Source organism: Haliaeetus leucocephalus, unplaced genomic scaffold (assembly GCF_000737465.1).
Source record: "Haliaeetus leucocephalus isolate CR32 unplaced genomic scaffold, Haliaeetus_leucocephalus-4.0 Scaffold830, whole genome shotgun sequence".
NCBI classification, from domain to species: domain Eukaryota; kingdom Metazoa; phylum Chordata; class Aves; order Accipitriformes; family Accipitridae; genus Haliaeetus; species Haliaeetus leucocephalus.
Genome location: NW_010973266.1, coordinates 327,907 through 350,241, shown reverse-complemented (window position 1 = coordinate 350,241; position 22,335 = coordinate 327,907). Strand labels below are relative to the sequence as shown.

At 41.1% G+C, this 22,335-nt stretch overlaps 1 protein-coding gene across 1 annotated transcript in view; it reads left to right on the top strand.

Moving 5' to 3' along the window:
• INPP5A (inositol polyphosphate-5-phosphatase, 40kDa) overlaps positions 1 to 22,335 on the top strand; it is a 198,356-nt gene that overhangs the window by 94,784 nt on the left and 81,237 nt on the right. The window contains exon 8 of the mRNA XM_010582007.1: positions 8,601 to 8,720. Within this exon, the coding sequence (XP_010580309.1) occupies positions 8,601 to 8,720 (120 nt within the window). The remainder of the gene's footprint in view (positions 1 to 8,600; positions 8,721 to 22,335) is intronic.

Genomic DNA, 22,335 nt, shown 5'->3' with positions numbered 1-22,335 from the left:
TCCTGGGTGTATGCAGCCCTCACCTCTGGGATTTCTGAGGAAAGAGATTGTTGTCTATGAACTCTTTAAGCCAGCCCTTTAAGCCCAGTCCAGTTTCCCCTGAAGTCAGTGGAGGGACCCTACCTTTAAGGAATGCAGCTTTTTAAAACCAGTTCCCACTATATTACTTTTGCTGGAACAGAACTTTTTATTTGTCATATTCAGGTCAGGATTCCCATTTTAAACCCAAAGCATGGTCCTGTTCTATGTGAGGTTGCTTATTTTCATCCTAGAGTAGAATAAAGCACCTGGCAGCCCAGCACTCACTAGCAGGGTTTGATGGAGGGGCAGCAGAGAGCGGGCAGCACACCTATTACCTGTGCATTCATAGACTGCTGAGGAAACATCCCACCGAGCAAGGCATAGTTAAGTTCAGTGTAACCTGCCTGTCATCAAAGCAGAGATAGTTCCTCATAAGAAGTGCTGTGAAAATCTACAGAAGAAACAAACATTTTTTGCTCTTGGGATCATCCAACGGCCTAAAGAGGGGGGGGCTGAGGGGAGCAGACAACTATACGAAAATAGAAGTTGAACATCATTTTGGTGTTACGCTCTAGATCACTGTCTTTGGAAGAAGCAGTGCTAACTAGTGTTGACAAGAGGTGTATCTCATAACTGAAGCTATTATTGTTTGAAAATGCTATCTTTAATAACAATAATAGTAGTAATACGGAAGAAGTAGTGTATGTTGGGGGGAGCAGCTGATTGTGCAAAACACTACACCTGAGAGAGCTTTAAAATTTTCTTGGTTTTAACACAAGGAGAGCTCAATAAACCAACAGATGGCTCAGATTTCTCTAGTCCTACCTGGAAATCTGACCATGCTTTTTTACCATTTAGTCATAGTTTTGGTCTTTACTGCTTATTTATGTTAATAGTCACCTAAATGTATGTGAATGTTCAACACTTCTCCCTTCCTCCTCTGGTTGTTTCACATCTTAGATTTTAAGTTTGATTTTAAAGTCTGATGGATGTTGACACAGGCTGACTTCTGAGTGCTGAACAGTGTTCTTGCTTGTTTTCGTAAGCATGTTTATTAGATTAAGCAAACAGTTTGTGAAAAATTAAAAAGCAGCAGGTTTTCTCCTTTTACAGACTTTTGACCCAGAAATCAGGCAGGCAGCTATGGGATAATGTAGGTTCTTGTTAATTTTTTCCAGATCCATATGACATGGCATGGCATGGCATGTGATTCCATCAGTAGAGATCTGCAGAAGTGGGTATTTAGCACCAATTGCTAATCTGGCCTTTCCTCTTATATCATGACTTTTCCAGGTTCTGTCTCTCCTATCCTCTTGGATTTCTTCTTTGCAGAAAAAATAATGTGAATTTATTTTTAGGCCTTTCCAAGAAAAAAAATGTTCTTCAGAGAGAAATTTAAAGGAAATGTTTTCTTGCAGGTTGATACTAAAAAAAGGATGGTTCTTGGAAGGAGCAGTCTGTAGCTAGGTGTTCTGATCAGATAATATACTATCCTTATGTTTCCTATGGGTATATTGGGAAGTAAGAGTGAGGAAGCTTACAGCTTTTTCTGATCTGTAATGAGGTGAGCTATGGTGGTGGTTTTGTGTGTGGAATAACCTGCAGTTATGATCCACATGATCTAACAAGATCTCAAATGTTTCTAATGAGAAGTTAAAGGGACAAGTTACTGTGAACAATTTCTGGAGAATGAAAGTGAGACCTCATTAGGTCTAAGTTCATAATGTGTCTGTTCATGGGATGGTTAAGTGTTTAAACCCAGACTGTGTGCATATGAACAAAGTTCTGTCGATTTTCGTAATCATGACTTTTGATTTATACATTTTTACATGCTAATAGTTCAATAAAAATATAGACAGGATACTTGTTGTTAATACTCCTCTGTGAATCCTTGAAGGGAGCTATTAATTTTCCCTGCCTAGGAAAACATCATTATAGAATGTGCCTCATGCCAAAAACAGAGGGCTTCCAAATATCAAAAAAAGTGACCTTAAAAGATTTCAGGGAACTGTCCTCTTTTTCCTCCTCTGTGATTCAGTGATCTGCCCCAGTTGAGTTCCTCTGTGAATCCAGATTTTTCACATCCATTATTCTTCATTAGCTTATCTTTAGTGTGAACAAAGAATTAAGGAATCTTGGGGCACTCAGAGATTTCGTTTTAAGAAAAAATGAAAGAGCGCTACATAACTACATAACTATGCACTTTTTTCTTGCCTTTTGGTTTTTTTAAGTATCTTGAATATATGGGGGGGTGGTGGTGGTGTGGTATTTATATCTATTCCTCTATTCCAATAGTTCTTAGTGTTACAATTGTGTTAATAGGTGCAAGATGGTGCCCTGAATACGTTACAGTCTTAAATACAGTTTACATATATAGTTTATATTTGGTAGAGAGGATGGAGTAGAGAATACATTTATAAAATATAGGTATGGCACCATCCTGGGAATGTTTGCAAGTACATCAGAGGTCAGAATAAGCAATCAAAATTGTTTCAATATTTTAGAGAAGGTAGGATTGCAAGATGAAAGTCAGGGAAGTGCAAAGCATTGCACTTTGAGAGAAGAATTCAAAAGCACAAATACAATATTGGGAATAACTGACTCATTACCCATACTGTAGAAAAGGATCAAGGAGAAGAAATTGAACATGGTTCATTATTATCTTACTGAGATGTGTTAATAGATACGTCTTGTGAAGGACATGAAGAGGGGAAGGTATGGTAATTATTTAATTGAGTGCTGCCAAAGCCTTTGATAGAGTACTCTGTCTTGTTTTGAGTGCTGTGCTTTAGGTAAGCTGGAAAAAGAACAGGAGAGTCAAGAATGGTAGGAGTATTTGAGTAGGAGTTGAAAAAATTTGGCTTGCCACATCTGGGAGACTGGTTGCTGTTTATCTCCCCTGCAGAAAGGGCAGAAGGAAATCAGTTTCATTTGCAGGAAAACAGGTAATATGATGAAAGTTTCAATTTAAGGACAGGGAAATTGTAGGTGGAAGGTCCTTCATTAGCAAGTGTTAAGAACGAGTAGTTGTTAGGCAGATGGGGATGGATTATAGATACCTTCACACAGGAGGTACGTTTGTGACATGAGGTCTCTCCCTGTCCTACAGGAATTCTTTCTGTCCTTCAGACAGACAGGAATGGACATCTTAAGCCATCATCTCCAGATTATGTTTTGTAGTTATGTACTAATTATATATCTTAATACGGAGGTTAGTAGGACTGCTTTATTATCACTGTGAGCTCATTCAGCAAGATACACTGTTCCCTGTAGCCAAAAAAACCCCACCAGTATCTTTGGAAGAGGCCTTCGTGCCGGCTGCTTGGTGACCTCTGTATCTTTATCATGCATTTGCTGTTTTGACTGCCATTACTTGCTGTGTCCAAATCTGTTCCCTGACTCCATCATGATCTGGGGAATCTCCCTGTGTACAGCTTGGGGTTTCTGCTTTGTACCTCTCTCTGCTGAAGTCTGTTCCCATGTTCTCGCTGGCAGGCTGCAAACTCCTTTTTGAGCGTGAAGTATGTTTGCCTTCTCTGTTGTTTTTTATCTCCACATTGAATTCTCATGCAAGAGATGTCTGTGCACAGCACTAGTAATGCAAAGTCAGTATGATTTAGCCATTTGTTCGAATTGAAAATGTTTGGCTCCCATAAAGGGTAAAACTGTTTTTCAAATCTGAAATCCCAGGCAAGGTAATACAGTCAGATGGTGGGGCTGAGCTGTGGTTCACCTCACAAAGGGGACTGAAAACTCACTAATGGACCTTTCATTAGCAGTAAGGCCAAGGGAGAAGGAAGATACTGCGAGAACATTCGGTGAATTTATCTGTGAAGAGGCAGCTTGAAATCCATAGATGGCTCTGGGCTAAGCCCAAATGGTGTTCATCAGTGAAGCAGAGAAATTAAAATGTGTTCTATTGCTCTATCTAGTAGCATCTCTGCATTTAGCTTATCCTAAGGTGGGGAACACATGGTTTTGGAGCCCTTTGCAAAATCATCAGTATGCATCTGCAAGTACTATTGAAGATAAGAGTTGCCAAAAGGGGTATAGCCACAAAAGACACAGTGCCTGGAAGACCAGTGCTTGGCTGAGGAGCATCTCTGTGGCCATCAGCATTATTTCAGGCGGTCTCAGACAGGAGAACTAATAACCCGCATGTCTGTGAAGGGGAGCTGACAGAGATCCTTTGTCCATGGAGTATGCCTGAGCTGCCAAGGACAGGAACAGTACTGAAGCATACTTGGACAGAGAGCTTAAAACGGGTCTAGTATGACCACCCCCATCCTGCCTAAAAATGTCAGCAAGACTGGACTTTTATTAGAGCTGTGGCAGTTTCATTTTGCCTCCATTCTTCCCATAACATCTATTCTCATTTAAGTGCTGACTGCTTTCAATCAGCTACAACCAAATTTTGCCAGCATTTTTTCTGAATGTGAGAATAAAGCATTTTAAATAGCCTTCTTTCTTACAACAATCCTCTAGGACAGATTTACCTCTACTCTGGTATGTAATTTCTGTTTCTTTATAGTTTAAAAGAAGTTTAAAGAAATCTATTCCATTATAGCCAGGAAATTTTTTACCCTTGTCAGTCCAATGCTAGTGTAATAATTATTATTAGTGTTTGTGGAACCTACCCAAAATGTATTTTTTGAAACACTAACCAAAAGTGTGCCCTCAAAGTGAAGTGCAACAGCTTTTTTGGCACATAGCAGTATTATGCGTGTAGGAGCTAATGGGGCACACCACTTTCTGCAGGTGCTGGAGGGACGTCCTTTCCAAAACAACATTGTCAATGCTCTCCCTTAAGTGTCCCTTTTGGAGCTTCATAGGAGACATCTTTCCTTCAGTTCCTCAATGCAGTATGCAGGAATTCCTGCATATACTGGTTTGTTTGAGGGGTTTTTGTTACAGGGGGGGTGGTGTTGCTAAATCTGTGTGAAGAGTATTCCATGTTTTCTGGTTTCATTGTGACTCGCCATGTCCCATCACCAAAAGAGCTTAATAGCAAAGCACTGAGACAATAGAGTTTTTAAAAATGCAGACCAGGTCTCTAGGACACAAAAAGCCACAAGCAGAGCAAATATAAAGCAGAATGCCAGCTTGGCCGTAACAGCTGGGTAGCTTTCTGTTTGCCACTCAGATGCGTCCTGTCTGCCTGCTGTGGGAAACCAGAGTTCAGAAGGACAGCTTGCCTTCCAGATGACCTAGACCGCTAGCAGTGACACCTCGTATGTGATTAACGTAGGTGACAATAGGAAATTCCTCTGTCTGGGCATGTTTATAACAGAAAATTCCTTCTGTGTGAAGGTTTTCTGCCACAGTGAAGAGGGGATTGTGTGAAGTGATTTAAGGTACAAGAATATAGCTGCATACAGGTACATTGTAAGGCTAGCAGTATTGTTAAAAATACTGTTACCAGTCAAAATCAGCCAAGTGTTGTGCAGTCTCATAGTAAATTCCAGTCCCTGTGTCAAGGAACATATGCACTAACACTGAATAGGATGTAGTTATAAATAGCTGTCACAACAAATGGACGGGAAGATAGGGTGGATACATAGTGATCACAGGAAGTCATGGACCTGCTAGAGCTGGTCCAGAGGAGGGTCCGAGGGCTGGAACACCTTCACTGTGAAGAAAGGCTGAGAGAGTTGGGGTTGTTCAGCCTGGAGAAGAGAAGGGTCTGAGGAGACCTAATTGTGACCTTTCAGTATAGAAAGAGGTCTTACAAGAAAGATGGAAACTTTTGCTGAGGCCTGTAGTGACAGGACAAGGGGCAATGGCTTTAAACTGAAAGAGGGTAGATTAAGATTGGACACGAGGGGATTTTTTTACGATGGAGGTAGTGAGGCACTGGAGCAGGTTGCCCAGACAGGTTGTGGCTCCTCATCCCTGGAAGTGTTCAAGGCCAAGTTGGATGGGGCTTGGAGCAACCTGGTCTAGTGGAAGGTGTCCCTGCCCATGGCAGGGGGTTGGACTAGATATCTTTAAAGGTCCCTTCCAACCCAAAATATTCTGTGATTCTATAATTCAGCTTTCATGCAGGGGGGCAAAAGAAGTTATTTCTGTTTCACAGGGGTTTGAAGCTGGTTTCATTGATTAAGAAGGAACTTCCAGAATATCCCTATTTCTCTTGTCCTCAGCCAAACCAAAATCCATAGATTTTCCATAGAAGTATTACGATTCTTTCAGAAATCTCTTCTGTCAGTCTCTTTGGCCATCCCACAAGGCAGACACTGTAACAGCAGTCCTCAACCCCTGTGTGTTCCTCCTGGAGGGCAGAGCTTCCAAAGCCGAGACAGCATTTACCCCTTGGAGTTATTTCCTTCTAGAGTGCACTACCAGTACTTGATGAGGAATGCCAGCGCAATGGCCTTTGCCTGAGCCAGCCTGCAGCCAGGTGAAGGGACTGCTCTCTGACTCCCTGCCTTGCTGCAAAGGATGAGTTAATAATACTCCTATCTTTCGGGTTAGGAAGCAAAGCTGTGAAATTTTACAAATTTTACTGATTTTCTGAGCCTAGCTCCTCATCCGAGTCCTGTGAGGAGCAGCTGAGGGAACTGAGGTTGTTTAGCCCGCAGAAGAGGAAGCTGAGAGGAGACCTTATCGCTCTCTACAACTACCTGAAAGGAGGGTGTAGCGAGGTGGGTACTGGTCTCTTCTCCCAAGTAACTAGTAATAGGACGAGAAGAAACAGCCTCAAGTTGCGCCCGGGGAAGTTTAGATTGGATATTAGGAAACATGTCTTCACCAAAAGGGTTGTCAAGCATTGGAACAGGTTGCCCAGGGAAGCAGTTGAGTCACCATCCCTGGCGGTATTTAAAAGACACACTTAGGGACATGGTTTAATGGTGGACTTGGCAGCGTTAGGCTTACAGTTGAACTCGATGATCTTAAAGGTCTTTTGCAGCCTAAAGGATTTGTCGTGGTTTAACCCCAGCCAGCAACTAAGCACCACACAGCCACTCTATCACTCTCATCCCCAGCTGGACAGAGGAGAGAAAATATAACAAAAGGCTCATGGGTCGAGATAAGGGCAGGGAGAGATCACTCAACCAGTTACAGGCAAAACACACTTGACTTGGGGAAAATTAATTTATTGCTAATCAAACTAGAGCAGGGTAATGAGAAATAAAACTAAACCGTAAAACATCTTCCCCCCACCCCTCCCTTCTTCCCAGGCACAGCTTCACTCCCACATTCTGTACCTAGCCCCCACAACAGCACAGGTGGACAGGGAATGGGGGTTAGGGTCAGTTCATCACACCTTTTCTCTGCCGTTCCTTCCTTCTCAGGGGGAGGACTCCTCACTCTTCCCTTGCTCCAGCATGGGATCTCTCCCACAGAAGACACTTCTCCATGAAATTCTCCAACGTGGGTCCTTCCCACGGGCTGCAGTTCTTCATGAACTGCTCCAGCCTGGTTCCCTTCCATGGGGTGCAGTCCTCCAGGCACAGACTGCTCCAGCATGGGTCCCTGCGGGGTCACAAGTCCTGCCAGGAAACCTGCTCCAGCGTGGGCTCCTCTCTCCACAGGGCCACAGGTCCTGCCAGGAGCCTGCTCTGGTGGGGGGTCCTCCCGAGGCTGCAGGTAGATATCTGCTCCCCCATGGACCTCCCTAGGCTGCAGGGGTGCAGCCTGCCTCACCATGGTCTTCCCCACGGGCTGCAGGGGAATCTGCTCCAGCGCCTGGAGCACCTCCTCCCCCTCCTTCTGCACTGACCTGGGGGTCTGCAGGGCTGTTTCTCTCGCATGTTCTCGCCCCTCTTTCTGGCTGCAGTTGCCATTGCGCAGGGCTTTTTTTCCCTTCTTAAATATGTTCTCCCGGAGGCACTACCACCATCGCTGATGGGCACAGCCTTGGCCAGCAGCAGGTCCGTCTTGGAGCCGGCTGGCATTGGCTCCATGGGACATGGGGGAAGCTTCTAGCAGCTTCTCACAGGAGCCACCCCTGTAACCCCCCCACTAACAAAACCTTGCCATGCAAACCCAGTACACCTTCAATACCATACAAACCCTCTGATCCTGCAGGCACAGTCTGAGTTAAACAGTCCTTTTCCCAACTCGAAGTGGTGTGCAGATTGACCACTATTATCTTGGCATTCTCCACACAGGGGCAGATAAGGACATTAGCCTTTAATGTCAGTAAAATTCTCCTGTCGATAGTTTTGCATTTTGTTTATTGCAAAACCACAGTTCTACTACGTATTTAGCTACAGCTTTATAAACTTGAAGTTGTTTGTTTACACATTCAATTTTGTTTTAAAAATATTTTAGTGAGAGGGTACTGCTTGATTTCTGTGAATTGTAACTGACAAATAGCTTTTTATTTTCATATTATGCATATTTTAAGCAAAAGCCTAGATGCAGTCTTGCCTGTGGATGAGTTGTCATAAGTTTGATGGTAGTCTTTGACAATTTTCTGATAATGATAGCTTAATTTGCACAGTCTGTGTGAGTGAATATTAAGGTAACATAAGAGAATACAGTAAGTTAACTATGTTGAATGCTTTGCTGATGCAACAAATGTTTTTTTCTTTTATCCTGAATCATTTTATTTTTTTCCTTTTTTGTCATAGTGCCTTTGACTTGGTAAACATTCATCTTTTCCATGATGCTTCCAATTTAATTGCTTGGGAAACAAGCCCATCAGTTTACTCAGGAATACGGCATAAGGCTCTTGGCTATGTACTTGATAGGTATGTATTAGCCTTTACTAGCCTCTTTCAATCTTCTGTGTTCATAAGCAGCATATAAAAGATGTTTCAAAAGGCACACTCAGAAATGTAGAGGTTTTTATTCTGTGAACTGAAAATGGTCACTTCTTACCAGAGTTTTCTAGGCAGTGCCAATTACAGATCGGTTTATGACACTTACTCTTTTGAGCTAAATTACTGAGATTGGAGAATCTCTCTGAAGTCACCAGAACTTGCAGAGAGCAGAAAGCAGGTTTATTTTTTAAATATGTTAGTTAGAGCAGCTCCTTTTTAGTCTGCGTGGAGTCTAAAAAAGCTGCCATTCAAGTATGTTTTCAGTTGCAGAATAATAGAATAATTCCGGTAGGAAGGGACCTCTGGGAGCCTCTTGTTCATCCTCCAGCTCAGAGCAGGGCTGACTTCAACATCAGATCAGGTGGTTCCAGGCTTATCCAGCTGAGCTTTGAAAAGCTCCACACATAGTGATTTGCAGCTTCTCTGGGCCACCCATTACTGTGTTTGACTACCCTCATTATGAAACTTTTTCTCCCTAAGATCCAGTGAGAATTTACCTCAGAGCAGTTTGTGTCCATCACCCCTCATCTTTTGGTGTGCATTGCTGAGAATAGTCTGGCTCTGTCTTTTCAGTAGCTACCAAATAGATAAAGCCAGCAACAAAATCCTCCCGTAGCCATCTTTTCTGTAAACTGAACAAATCCAGCTCTTTCAGCCTCTCCTCGTAAGTCACGAGCTCCAACCCCCTCAACATTAAACCCTGTGGTGTTTTAATCTCAATGCTAGCTGAGTGCAGTAGGCAGCTAATCTTTTTCACACAGCAACACAGCATTTGTGTGCAGTCATCGCTGTTATTAATAACATCATGGTTTATAATGGTGTTACAGAGTTGATTCATCTGATGGGTGGTACAATACAGAGGATAGTCTCAAAAATACCCAAGAATTTACAGCTGCCCTAATTAGCAGTTATAAAGACAGAAAAAAAGACAGCTTTTTCTTGAGTAAGAAAAAATTATCTCTGCATGGGCATACGTGTATTGGCAAAGTAAATAGGTATTTCTCTTACAAGGTACAGCCTGACTTCATGTTTGCCTGAGAAATTGAGCTTTAAAGTGTCTCTTCAAAGCAGCCGTGGCATACACTGCCATATGTGGCATGAGATTGTGCTTAAAACAAACTGCTTATGCTGGAAAAAATAAAAGCAGAGTACTTTATGTCCTGTTTTCCTGCCCCAGTCCCTGGTGTCTGGCAGCCTGCAGTGGTGGGCAGTGTGCCGGGGCTGCCTTCGACAGCGGTGCTGCAGGTGCCGGCGCATGCCAGGCTCCGAGAGCTCTCTGCCACGAGACCCAGGCGAGTGCGGGACTGTTGCTGCCCTTCCCTGTAGTGAAGCTTGGACAAGGGTTGTTTGGCTGGTCTTGCTGTGGGGCACCAAGTGCTGCAGCGTGAGAAGTTCCATCCCAACCGGCGGGTGCTGAGCCCTGTCCTACTGCCCAGCATAGACCGCTGGTAGGTGCCACGTTGGTGACAAGGGCTAGCATGTTGTGGCTAGCTGAGGGGAGGAGAGCAAGTGCCTGGGACTCATGGGGAGTCATTGCTCAACACAATTTAGACCGTGGTCAAGGGAGCTGAGAGGAAGGATGGGTTCAGTGTGACTTTTCCTGCTGGCATTTGCTTGCAGCCTTCCCCGTGTACGGCAAATGCAGTGAGGAGTTCCCCACAGTCAAGTAACTGTTTACTCTCATGAGTCTCTCTGGCAGCAACCTAGAAGTTAAAGACACTCCTGAACCAAATTAAGTTATGCATTGAAAAATATCTTTGTGTATGCAGTGTTGTTATTTTTCCCTATGTAGATTTTCACTGAAAAAGGTTCTGAAGTGTGGAATGGAGTATAAATACCTTTTCAATCACATTCTATCCAAAGTTTTATCTTATTTAAAGACAGGCAGATATTTTAGCAATAGAAACTGTTTTTTCCACTATGTATAAAGTGCTTTCCCTGTGCACCCCAGCAGAGGGCTAAGTAGGAATTTCTCCCAAATAAGCATTTATTTTCAGTTTTGGGGGTAATACAAGGATGAAGAGGAAAAATCCAGTGTGTCTTCTCTTGTGTCACTTGTAAAACCTCTTCAGATCATCAGAAAACACTGGAGGCGCTTGGAAGATTTGCAAATAGGTAGCATGCAGTGGTTTATAAAAGATCCCTTATTCAAGGGACAGAGGTGCAGTAAAATCAGGATCTACTCTCAGTGCAGTTTGAGACACAGATTTTTGAGTACTCCTACGCAGAGCAGTGTGGGAAAGGCCTATTTTTATTTCATTTTTTTCTTGGCTCCATTGGTCTTCTCTCCTTTTCTTATGCTTTGCATGAGGGAACTTTAGCAAACCTGTATAAACCTTTTGCATTATTTATTGCGCACTTGTTTACAGCATACAGTGTGCTTCATTAGCTAATTTTGGCTTTGGACCTCCCACGATGCCCTGGCAAGGGTAAGGTAATAAGACTGTAGTATTAGTGTCAGCTGTGGGTCAGAGATGTCATGATGGTATATCATTAAAATGTGACACTGCCAAAAACTGCCCCAACTCCCCTGTCCTTAGAAAAGAAACCTTCGATTTTAGGTTGCACACTACTACTGTGAGCTTGCATTCAGATGAATTGTTCATTTTGAGAGAGCAGCCAGCCGCAGATCCGGACCTCCATAGTGAAATGATGGGCTGACTCACACAAAAGGGGAGTTCTGTAAGAGCAGTGAATAATGGGAAACCCCTTTCATCGGCATTGCTAACCTTTTGGCAGCCACCAGCAAACTCTATTCTGATCTGCTGATTGGGGAGGACAATACACTGAAGCTCACTTTGAATGAATGCTACCACCAACAGTGTCCCCATTCAGAGGGTTTTGGGAACCATCTTTGACCATTGTCTGCCATCACTCCTTCAGACAGTAGGAAAAGGGAAAGTGAGAGCATCTATAGGGGGAAAAGTACTTCTTTTCTTGGCTTTAATCTCTCTTTAAAGCTTCATAGATCTACATTTCCAGCTGAGCTACTGGAACTATGCAGTGTCAGATAAATACAGAAGAGAGAGGTTTCAAGCTGAGCTTTTAAATCCCCTTATCTGCATGAACTAATAATGCAGATTTAGTGCTGTTAAAAACAGAGACTGATAAGTCTTTTCCTTTAAAGCCTTTAAACTGCTAAAGAGCATTTAACAGCAATGCAGTTCAAACTCGGTGAACAATACTGAGAAGGAAAACAGTTTAATGAGCTAAACCTTCACTGAATGAAACAGAAACACCTTCTCACAGTTGATTTAGGTCACTGTGGGAGTAAGTGAAAGCGCAGTTCTGTTCACCCTGCATCTTCATAAACATGAATTAAGTACAGCCTTTTCATGTAAGGTAAAAGCTATCACAGGAGTTTGAAATACAAAAAAGAAAAGAGTTTGCAAATAAGCTCAAATGAATTAGTTTAACTGTTAAAATCATGAGGGAAGTTAGTTTCCCCAAAATTATTTTAACTACAAGGTTTTAACACATAGAGATGCACAACATCTCTAAATTACTGAGAAGGGGTGGGGTTGGGGGGGCGGGGGGAACAAAAAGTGTCAAGTAAGTGATTTAAAGTTTCCACTAAAAGTTTTCTCCAGAGAAAATCTATTAATAATCATAATAACACGTTTTGGAAGTAGAAAGGTTTAATCTTACAATGGTGTTCTGAAGTGATCTAACTTTAATAATGTTAAAAATGAATTACAGAGAGAGAAGAATGCTTTTAAAGACAGTTAGCTGGTTATGTGCTGAGCCAGATTGTCTTTAGCATTTGCCATTTAGCAAGTGCGAAGAAAATGTGGTGTTAGACTCTTTAAAGACTAAAAGAGTTGGAATTACAGTGGTGTTAAGTAAATATTTGCTTGTATATTTACAAATACATATACAGTGTATATGTAGAAAATTGGCATGTGTAATGAGCGTTTGTCAATGCTAATGTAAACCCAGACTAAATTCCCAGACGTCAATTACATTGTTCAGATAGACACAGATACAGTCAAAACTGAGTTTGCCTTACAAATGAGAGTAAGAACATCTGCTTTATATTTTGTGGGGAAAAAAAATTCCTCCAGGCCCATTTTGGATAATTCCCATGTACAATTAGCCCCATTTGCATAATACTTGCATTTTTGTATTTTCTAAAGTTGGGGGGTTTAAGCTATACATAAGAGTAAGAAAGGAAATGTAGTTTACATTTCAGTTTAGTCTTTCATACATCTGCTGTAATTAATGCTTGTGCATATGTCATTAATTAATCATATTGGCATATTAGGCAAGTCCTTTAGACACTTGCTGGGGAAAAGTGTCTACTGAATTTAATAGCCTGGCTAGGGAATGAGTAGAAGCTGTAGGATAGGGTCCTTTAAAAGTATTAGAAGAGAGTTTGCAAAGGACAAGGACGTGAGATGTTAGCCTGATACTGTGGTTCTTGGTGTGCCAGCCATTTAAACTTCCTGAAATTATCTAGAGCATTCAGATCCATAAAATGAATGTGGTTTTTTTTAAAGAAAGTGACAGTGCTCTTCTGTTTTCCTATTGAAATGTTCCCTGGCCTAGTTCAACAGAAACATTTTTACATTACAACTGTGAAATCTTGGCATAAAGCTTCCCTTTGTGCCCTTCATTATTTTCTCACAAATATAGTCCATTGTCACATAGCTGAAGTTAATTTGATCAACATTGGGACATTTAACTTTTATGTCCGGTCAAAGGAGCTGTTTCATGCTCATTTTGGGTATTCAAAAGAAATGATTGCCAGAAAAATAATGTTACTATTAACAATTCAGAGCAATTAGTTTCCCAGGGAGAGGCGATGTGATGCACCGGCTCCACACAACTATTCTTTGTCATTTTATGGATGCTCATCAGTCAACTGTCACATCTTCTCAAAGACCCCTCCAATCTAAATGTTTCTCTTTGGGCTTTTCCCAGAACTAGCAGCTGAATGAGCAAAAGAAAAGCCACTTAGTTTCTAGGCAAAGGAAAACTTCACTCTAAAGATCTGGGTCATTTGAGAAGATCCTAGGAGTAGCTTGCTTTGGGGGGGGGGCTGTTGGATTTTTTATTTTCTTTTGTTTTATTTATTTCTTGCAACAGCGATTTTAACGTCAAGTGAAAACTCTCTGTAATCATGTGCCTTCAAACGTTTAGTGAAATTTCTGTGTATTCAGATAGAATGCACTCCCAGGGCAAATAAACCTTCCATCCAAATGTCTTCTAACAAAGGTTTAAAACCCTAGATCACATTCAAAAAGACAGCTTTTCATTAAACACCCCGAGGCTCATCTCATTAATATTCAGTCATCCCCCCCCTTTAAACTAAGGTTAAGTGCTCTCAAAATTAACGTGTTTGTATAATATGCTCTTTAAAGAGTAAATCCAGCAAAATTGTCTTGTTACTTTCAACCTGTCAGATACAGTCAAAGACACTTTTTCCTTGCTGCTTGTTTTTCTGCTGGCTTGAGCTTTTGCATGTTTGATGCAGTTGTCAAAATTTAACTTATATGTCCTTCCTGTTTACACAAACACATTTTGAATTTTATTTAGGTTATATTTTTAGCAGAAAGATAATTTTGAACTTGTATGCATTGTAATGGAAAATATACATTATTATAATTTTAAGCATACAATAAATGTATTTCCTTAGTAAGTGAATGATGATTTTTGGTAGTCCTAGTCAGTAATTTTGCCCTTATTCTGTTATTGTCAGCATTTGGGGCTTTTTTTTTTTTCTTCTTTTTGGCATCAATAACTGAACAGGTTATTAATAAATTTGAAGCATTTATTATTCAAATTGTAAACTAAAGATCTGTTGTTTCTTTCATGATAAAAAGAAATCTGTATAAACAACAGCACGTTTGGAAGCAAAGATCTGACTGGAGAATCAGCAATCCAAAATCCAGAACTTTAAGAACTTGCAGGTGTCACACAAAAAGGTGTCACTTAAAAAAAAAATAGCGTGGATACACTAAGTCACTCTTCACTTTGTCTGCCTAATGTGAATAGAATTGTGGCTCTTTCAGAAGAAATGCTGAAAATAAAAGCTCTGAGGTTTCCTGGAGGGGTTGTCGACTGTTGTTTTCACAAAAGCAAACTTACTATCCTATGGCGTGGATCACAATAAGGGATTGCCAAGTCTGCTTGGGAGCTTGGGCCACTTTTGGCGGCACTCTAAGCCTCCACCTCACCTTTCATAAGGGCTTTACTCCTTTTTACCTGTTTCCCAGTAGTACGTTCTCCTGGAGCTGCCTCAGTTGGGTACCATGTCTTTCTAGTAGAAGATAACTGATGTAACTACAGGCTAGATTGGATGAATTGTAAAAAAATACCACTCCCAGGAGAATCTGTGTAATTAAACAGACAATTGAAGAAAAGAGAGAATGCCTCTTAAAAAAGAAATGGCTGCAAATAACTTGTTGCCTGCTTGATTTTGCTGTGAAAATGGCTTTATATGAGAATGTGCAGAGTGCGTCACTTTCTCATTGAGTTATATTTCCTTTTTACTGAAATTCGTTCCTTAGAGAGTCTGCAGCTAGATAAAGAGCAGTCATTAGAGTTTAGCTAAAGGTGACACTCACATCAGCATTCATTGTGGTTTGTGTCTTTTGAAATGTTCTATCGTATAGCCATATAATCTTCCAGGATAGCTATGATTCAATTAAGAAGAATCTATATGGGCTGTTGATCCAATTTTTATTCATTTGCAGAGAAATGAAAATAAATTGCTATGGTGATGTTATTTACAATGCTTGCTGTAAGATGATGCTATGAGCTGGTAGTTATAAAACGGAGAAATGGTTGAAAGAGCTCCATTCTGCTTCTGTTTGAGTCTATGGGCACTGTGAATAATCATCTTTCAACATTTTTACTCCCATAGGAAGGTAGGATCACTATGTGAGAAGGTTGTTATCTCTGACTTGTATTCTGTGTCCTGGAAAGATACGTATTCTCCCTAACAGGTAAACAACCAGATGCAAGTTACAGCATTTTTAGCTGCTTGTCTGTCTGTACAAGTGCTGAAGTAGTTACAGACCAACTTGGCAGACGTTATTCATGGACTGACAGGTAAATAGCTGTAACTGCCTCACCTTTTATGAAAGCTTCTTTATCTTTCTTCCTTCGGTGTAGGATTTAAGATGCAGCCAACATGATTCAGTTTCTCACTCCAACAAGGAAAATGGTCCTGCTATCTCTGTATCCACCAGAATTTTCTTTGTTCAAACCTAATGTTGACAGCTCTAATTTTTTTAATCGCTGTGCTCTTTTGAGAGGGTTTTTTCCCTTCTCTTTAGCGCTTCAAATGTTTCTGTCATGTCACCCCTCGTTTGTTTCCTCTCTTAGCTCAGCAGTTCACTGTAGTGTGATTTTCAAAGGGATAAATGCCCAAGCTAACAATTAAGTACATAAAATTTGTTGCTAGTTAGCTTTTCTCAATGTCAAGCATTTTTTAATCCTTTGTGAGTGAAGTCTTTCTTTCTGTGTTTCCAGTAATTTGCATTGCCCTTTTCTAGATGTGGTTGGTTTTATTTTTAATTCACAGTCCCTCTGAGCCTAGGAGTTTCACCAGGCAAGCCGATGGAAGTGTACGGATTTCCATCGCTAGCAGCACACCGTGGTGTGATGTTGCCAGTGTCCTGTCACCTTCTGCTGTCCCCTTTGCCCACATGGCCATCCACAGGAGGTCGGACTGGGAAAGGTGCTTGTTGCAAGTCTGGCAAGATACAAATCTGGCAAGATTTCTTAACCATTCTGCCACTGTTCCCATCAGTGAACTGTTTAGGACATACAATGCCTCTGTTCTGAATTTTTCTAGATTTGTCACGGAAAGTGCTTTTCCCAGCCTTAATGAGTTAATGGATCAGTATCCCATTGCTGTCTATCCTCGTTATTTTCTGGCTTGCTATTTGCACTTCTAACACTAAAGTGAACACAGGATTTTTGCTTTACTCCCCGGCATCCAAGCCCTGCAGAACAGTAAGCAAGAATTGCAGCGTCTCAGCCATCATGGAAATTAAGATATGGCAGTTATCTGCTGCCTGCTTATGACCAAGTGTTACCAACATTGAGGAGTTCCAGAAGTTATGTGGAAGAATTTTAATCTTCCATGATAAAGTAAAGGAAGATTCAAAAAGATGTGCAGTTTCTCTGGTTACTTCTTGTTGTTTTCTCTTACATCAGATGAAAAGCAAGAAAATTTCTTTGTAACACAACACCAGTGCCATAGCATTGTATTCTCCTGTAGCAAAATTGACAAGTACTTACCTCATTATACATGGCTGCTATTTCATTAGGCGAATGTCAGTGTCAGGTAAGATCATGGTTTTGTCAATATAATGAAAATACCAGTCAAGTGAGGAAAAAGTCACAATTTTCCAGCTCTAAAAATTGATTTTTATTGCTCTTCTTGTAATCCTTTCTTTGGATTAAGTATTTATTATTGATGTGGTCTTTCTTTTAATCTTAATAGCTGCTGACATTGTAATTAATTAAAAAATACAACTTTTTTGCCCAAATGGCACTATATTGAAATTAAAAGTGAACATCACATATTAGTTAAACAGCTCTGGCAAATGTCTTGAGTGCTAAGATGATTGCCTAAGCTTCTTGACAATTCCCTTCATCTTGCTGTATGCTGCTTGACCTTTTGAGATGTTTTGGTGTTATTAATAGGTTTTAGCTATTATATCAGAAAGAACAAGGCACAAAAATATGATAAACTTTATCTTTTTAATGACAGTGCTACAACACCTTAGGCATGCCAATGAAGGCACTTACATCACGCCTTTTGAGGCACACTTAGACACCAGGTAACTTTTATTCAGAATTGATGGGGATTTTTCTGGAATTTGTCTCTAAACGTATATCTGAGAATGCAAACTGGTGCGAGCTAAGCGCTGACTGTGCTGCAGAAGGGAGGCAATACGTGGAATAGATGTCAGGGTTCTGTTTCAAAGCTTTCTCCAAAGCCTCTGCTGGAGGTGGATCCCCCACGGACCAGTTCTTGAGGTGCAGGTGTGCAAGCTGATCTCTTTGACTAAAACTTATAAAGGAAAAAGCGATGAGGATAGGAACAGCAGAAATCTGAAAGGCCACACAGCAATCCTGTGTCTAGTTTTGTACAAGCCAAAACCTAACATTTCCATTCTCTTGATCTTCAGTTCCTTAACAGGGCTGTGGTAGAAGACAGGTTTCTCTGTCGTCGTTCCTTGACTTTCCACCAGAAGTCACTGCAGGAGTTGTTATTACCTCTGACATTATAGATCTATGGAGAAGAAAGTGTGTATAACCTTCTTATCCATAGGTTACCTGCTACCTCCATACCAGCTCTTGGCTCCCACCGGTGGGATGGTCAAGTCACTTTCTGCCTTCCCCCCCCCACCCCTTTCTAAACATTCCTCTTTGGGCTAAGATCCTCTCTTGTCAAGCAAACATTAGTTGAGCATGCCCCTTGCAAACTGTGGCCACGAGGTCCAAGCCTGCTGCCCGTGGGCTCTGGCCGCGGGATGCCTGTCAGGCTGCGGAGCAGCTGGCTGCGCTGCCTCCGCGCTGGTAGCCGTTCGGTGATCCTCCCGGCGGTGCCGTGCGGTGAGTCCGGCCGCTGGACGTGGGCAGGGGGGTCCAGGCTACCACGGAGGTGCAAAGGGCCCCGCCGGCTCAGCCTCGGAGGTGTTGCCTGAACACTTCACTGATCGGCCAAAACATGAAGAGGTTTTGCTGTCCCGTGCAGAGACGTAGGCCAGCATTACTTTTACTAGATTGAGATCACAATAGAACCTGTGGTTCAAAGCTCTACTTAGGTCAACAGTAAACAAGATTAGGAGTTTCACCTGAGAAATGATTGCCACACTGAGACTGAGCTGTCCTTTCTTCTCTGCGTAGTTAGTTATGGTTTTCATATTCCTTTCCTTAGGAAAGGACATCTTATATAGGCAGTCACATGTTCTCTGTAAAAGCGGCTTTTATACCTTTAATTCCTTCTGCATGGATAATGTGCAAAAGTAAAGAGATTGTGGAAAGATAATATCCTACCCTGTAAGTTGTACGAGAAATAATGGAAGTGCTCATATTAGCTAGTATTTAGCTTAAACACGTTTAGTTATTATAAAAATTTGCTCACTGAATAAAATATGGCTTGACCTCTGGATTGTTTCTTCCCAAGAAATGTGACAGTGTCCCTCCTTCTCCTTCATTCAGCCTGCTTGGCAGAGCTGCAAGTTTTTTGTTTTGTTTTGTTATGTTATTGTTGTGTTTAAAAAAAAAAAAAAAAAACCAAAACCCTCAAGCCCCTCTTTTCAGCAGTGTCAAGTTAGGATGAATTGGCCAGGGAGGCATGTTTATAGACTGTGTGAAGAACTTTGTCTTTGTGTGGGAATGCTGGTGACACTGGTATGGCTTGCCTGAATGAACTGCGATGACGCGGCTAATAAGGTGTCCTGCTGAGCGCCGCAGCAGCCTTTCTCAGACCTCCCACTTAATGCCATTCAGCTCCAGCTCAGTGTAGCTAATTTTTCCCATTCCCTCAATTCTTTAGGCCTCCTTACAAACAGAAAAGTCAACTTTCACACCGAGCAGAAGATAAGTGCTTTAGGAAATAATCGTGTAAACAGAATGTTACCTTCTGACCTGATGCTGATACCTTGGTCTGGGACAAAACCCAGCTGGCTATTGCATTAGACATGGCTATTAAAGGAATAATGCTGCTGATCCTCCTTACAAAGTGCCCTGAGAAATGGTTTAGCCAAATCACAGTGCCTCTTGTCACACTGAATCATGTTCAGCTGCTCTCTTCCATGACCAAATTGCTGATATTTAGCCGCTTCCTTGTCTTCTCCTCTCTTGTGACAGTATGGGAGGGAGGTAAGTATGAAAGCAAGGGAGAGTCGGTCATGTTTCCAATTGCCCTATTATTTCCTGGCTGAATTTCAGTGCTTTGAAATGTATATACAGTACACCATATAGCTTTCATAAAAGAGGGTGCATTTCATAAAGTATCTTTAATTGTAACTACTGTAATGAGTACTTTAAAATAAATTACGAAAGGATTTCAGTGATTCCAATAGCATGGAATTGTTCATTTTAAGATTGCACTAAGCGATTCCCTTTGGTGTTCTGTGTAGAGACTAAAATTAATAACTAGACCCAGATTTCCAGTAGTGCTGAGGAGAAGAAGAACCTCTGCCTCTTACTTGTTTTAGTCTTGGTAGGAATGTGGCATCCAGACCTCCTAAATGGCTTTGAAAAAACTTATCTTTCACAATCCATTCAGCTGACACTGCCATCCAGACTGAGGTCTGTCTTTACGTCAAAGTAATTATTTGACATATCCTAGGCTCCAAGAGCAAACCCTGAGCGTTTGCTTCTACTGTGGCATTTGTTTGACTTCTCTCTAGGTTTGCCTATCGCACGGGTCCATCCAGCCCCTGCTCTGGGCTGGGTAGTGCCTTTGTCGCAGGCAGGCCAATCTAGCTCAGGCTAAAGCTCTTCAGCATCATAGCTCAGAAGGTTTCAGAACTTTCTCGTAATTCTCCTGATGCACCCAGAATAACAGCCAGTTTTTGCCACAGGTCTTTGGGAAAATGTGTCAGGGGACTTCCATACTAAAAAGCACTTGATGAGTGGAGGTCGTTTTGCTAGAAGTCTTACCGACACAGCAGAGCAAGTACATTTCTAGTGCAGACACAGTAACTTTTTTCTGGGTTTGTAAAGCAGTTGCTGATATCCAGTGTGAGGCAACCTGCAGTTGTTAGACCAAAATAAGAATTAAATTTATTTATTTTGCAGCAAAGAAACTGCTGTGGTAATTTAACATTAATTTGCACCCTTACCAGTGAAGTTTACTGCTTAAAAAAAAGTGTGAACCATGGATCTGACTCATCAAAATATTTAAGCATGTGACTAACTTTGACTGTAAACTTTACTTGAAAGTTGCAATTGCCTGAGAGTTTCCTTCTTTTACTGTCCTGTCATGTCTAAAAAGCTGTTCAACTCTATTTCAAAAACTGTTTGCGGTCTGCCTCTTCTGAAAAATACAACAAAATTTGAAAAGAAACAGAGAATAACCCAACCAGTCCAGAAGACTTTAACTGTAGAGTCATCAGTTAAAAACGTAGAATTAGTTTGAAACTGTCAAAATAATTAAGGTAGTGTGTTCCAAGTGTGAAGAATCTAATACTATTGTCAAGGACTCCTGATGCAAATTAAAAATTTTGTGTTTGTGGAACTAGTAGAAGAGAAATCGTCTATGTCATTTGTATTTGTGTGCTTTAAAGTTTAACAAGGTCATCAGTAAACCCAGTCATAAGCGTGCATTTTTTCTAATGGTCCTTATTTGCCATATTGAATTTGTTATTTTGATTTCAAAAATGCACAGAAGTCAAAGATACTTCTTCAGTATGTTCAAAGTACAAATAAACTCTTTTCTCATAAGCAATACTTTCTAGAGCAAGAACAAAGGATTAGAAGAGTAAATGTATTCTTCCAACCTTTTCAAAGGGAAGACTTCTCTTTCTAGAAAGGAAGAGCTGTAATCTGGAAAGTTTTCTATTTTATTTGTATTCAAGCATTAGATACATCCTGATTGCCTGTCATCTCTTGATAGCCCTGCGTAGGTCACAACAAGCAGCACAGCTAGTTAAGGCACTGATGATCTTTTGTTTGCTCTTGCATATAGAGTTGTGGAAGTGAAATATTTGTAGCTTCTCAACAGTCATGAAATGTTTACCTGAGTCACCTATTTTGTCATAAGCTACTTAGAAAAGTTGTACAGGAAAGAATAGATCCTTAAAGTATATTGAAGCCTTTCGGGATAATCTGGTAGTCAGCAAGTACAAGCTAAAGGAAATGACGCTAGGTCCTCCCACTAAAAACATAAGATTAATGCTAGTGACATAGGTTGGCTGCATTGTTTTTATATGATGCAGATTTATCACTCCATTGACTGATGCATGGCAACATTTTTAACAGATTATTTGATTCATGGTTAAAGGAAGGGCATTGTTATAGAAACAAATAGCAAAGTAGAATAACGCACATTTTGAAGCCTTCCTAGTTCATTTGCAAGTACTCGTTCTTGTTATTAAAAAAAAAAAATATTTTCTGAGTTCTCATTTACTTGTACACATGATGAACTGTGTATATTTATAGCTCAGAATACGGGAACAGGAGGAATGGAACACTTTTGTTTAGATCTTGCTCCAGTCCCAACACCTTCACTGTGTGTCCCTGGTCCTGGCGAGACTCACAGTGTTTTGCAGTACTCAGTTTCTGTCCTGAGTCCCCCCAGTGCCGGATGTTTTTCCTGCATATTCCTGGGGGAGGAAATCCTGCTGTACTCTTCTTTATTGCCATCTCCTTTGCTAACTTGGAGTCTAATTCTAAAAGCACAATCAAGAAGATTAGTTCTTGTGCCATTGATTCAGTGCAATTGTAGGCACCAGTAAGTATTTCAAAACAGAGCTATCAGAGTACCAAATTGCTGAATTAATTCTAAGATTTGGGAAATCTTAAACTAATATGAAGTTCCAATGGCAAGGACAGTAGGTTACATACATGT